This window comes from Sphaeroforma arctica, assembly GCF_001186125.1.
Source record: "Sphaeroforma arctica JP610 unplaced genomic scaffold supercont1.5099, whole genome shotgun sequence".
Classification (NCBI taxonomy): Eukaryota; class Ichthyosporea; order Ichthyophonida; genus Sphaeroforma; species Sphaeroforma arctica.
Window position 1 is genome coordinate 1 of NW_014035459.1, and position 2,118 is coordinate 2,118.

At 43.0% G+C, this 2,118-nt stretch overlaps 1 protein-coding gene across 1 annotated transcript; it reads left to right on the forward strand.

Moving 5' to 3' along the window:
* Positions 1 to 147: 147 nt before the first annotated feature.
* SARC_14782 (hypothetical protein) lies at positions 148 to 1,833 on the forward strand. Its single transcript, XM_014291084.1, has 3 exons — positions 148 to 337; positions 754 to 910; positions 1,608 to 1,833. Exons 1-3 carry the CDS (start codon positions 186 to 188, stop codon positions 1,827 to 1,829), a joined length of 531 nt encoding a protein of 176 aa, XP_014146559.1. The 5' UTR covers positions 148 to 185; the 3' UTR covers positions 1,830 to 1,833.
* Positions 1,834 to 2,118: the final 285 nt, after the last annotated feature.

Here is a 2,118-nt window from a genome sequence, read left to right on the forward strand (position 1 = left end):
TTTGTGTGTTCGTGTGTGTGTATATATGTATTCACCCTGTGCATAGTTGTATATACACTCCTATAAATGAGTGAAATACATGCTCACTGCCAATACACACCTTTATAACTACATACATACACACGCTTTTGTCAGGTCGAGGATCCGGCGCTCCGATTGGAAATGTTCACCAGCCCTATACGCAGATGAATTCAGACCCATCTGGGGCAAAGTCGCGATCACTAGCTAAAACACTGCACGACATGGTAGGACTAAATGGGTCCAAATTGTGTGATCTCCGGGACAGCTCTGAGTTCAAAAAGGTCTACAGCACCATGCAGGCGGTGGCCAATTCTAAGTGAGTCTATTCAAACACACCCAACTGCACCTAATTTTTGGTGATGGTGTATAAGGAGATATATATTGTTGATAGATATATATATATGTGTGTGTGGGTGTGGGTGTGGGTGTGGGTGTGTGTGTGTGCGTGTGTGTTTGTGTGTGTGGGTGGTGTGTGTGTGTGTGTGGGTGGGTGTGGGTGTCCACATGTATAATAAGACATCAATATAATCTAGCAATTGTACATTTATGCAGGCTTTTTATATGTGTCGCACGAGCTTTACCTGATCATATCATCCTCCAGCGACATATGTACTTGTTATACAAACCTTTATACTATTCATCCCTATTCATACACACATCTGCATGTGTTCGAGGATCCTACCTACACACAGTTATCATTCGCATCTGACTTTTCATGTGGTCAAAACTCAGGCCGGCGCAATTATTGAAGGAATACTCCCCTTGGCTAGCTGCCTTCCACTCGGCCGATCACCGGGCCGTAGACGCCATCGAAATTCCGGGACGGTATTCCGGGACGGCTAAGCCTATCCCGTCACTGCACCCCACAATCACCAAGTTCGACGAAACTGTAAGTTACCGTGAGAAGCCAAGCTTGGTATTCAAATATGAGAGTGTAAGTCCGAAACTGTAGGTGATCCAACACCCGACACAAGGTGAAATCGGATGTGATTTTTTGGTTGAAAGCCCCGATATTATATACTATCTTCACCCATACAAATACCGGGACGGTATTCCGGGACAGCCAGACTTGTCCCGTCACTACATCCCACAATCACCAAGCTCAACGCAACCGTAGGTAATTCGGAAGGCATATCTTTCGAGTATGCGATTGAATTGTACGTGTTAAACTGTGTCTGACCCGAAACCTGATGTTTCAGGTGATACTAAAGTTGATTTTGTATTAAATGACCTAGTGTTCTATGCCGTCTTCGCCCATACCATCACCAATTTCGCCGGAATTGGTATCAAACTATATCGTGACTGTATCGCTAAAGTATGATTTATCGCTCGGCGCCCCCACACATAGGCTGAGAATAGGTGCACCAATTGTCTATGGCATTAGAGTGCAAGTATTTCGAAGCCATGCCGGTTTGCTTGCTATCTGGTTGTTGAAAACAGAGTCTCGCAGGTTTCACTGTCAACTGATCTACCATTTATACAGACACCTAAGCATACCATATACACACAGGACACGCAAACCGCTGTACAACGTATCCCAGCACAACTTAAAAGCCTGATATGTAGTGTGTTCTATTCGCACGCAGGTTTTGGTTCTGTCCTCCATCCGGCGCCCAAAGCGGATCAAAATGCTTGCCAACGACGGGAGTGTGCACCCATTTCTTGTAAAAGGGGGTGAGGACTTGCGCCTGGACCAGAGGGTAGAGGGTATTTTCGACAGTATGAACTCGGTCTTTGGACAGAACACAGAGTGCCGCAGACGCCGGTTGAGGCTGACTACCTATGCAGTGGTTCCGGTATCAAAGTGAGTGGTTTCAATATATATATATATACATATATATATATATATATATGTGTGTGTGTGTGTTGTGTGTGTGTGTGTGTGTGTACATATATATATATATATATAAACCCATTCATACATACATACATACATATATGTATCTATGTATCATTGTATCTATGTATTTAAATACATATATATGTATATATATATATGTGTGTGTGTGTGTATGTATATATGTATGTATATACGTACGCATGTATGTACGTACGTATGTATGTATTGTATGCCTGTATGTATTGTATATATATATA

Excerpts from the sequence above, each read along its gene's own strand:
- SARC_14782 (XM_014291084.1), top strand. The coding sequence starts at position 186 with ATGAATTCAGACCCATCTGGGGCAAAGTCGCGATCACTAGCTAAAACA. Across the intron at positions 338-753 it reads CAGGCGGTGGCCAATTCTAA|GCCGGCGCAATTATTGAAGG; the intron begins GTGAGTCTATTC and ends GTCAAAACTCAG. Across the intron at positions 911-1,607 it reads TCACCAAGTTCGACGAAACT|GTTTTGGTTCTGTCCTCCAT; the intron begins GTAAGTTACCGT and ends ATTCGCACGCAG.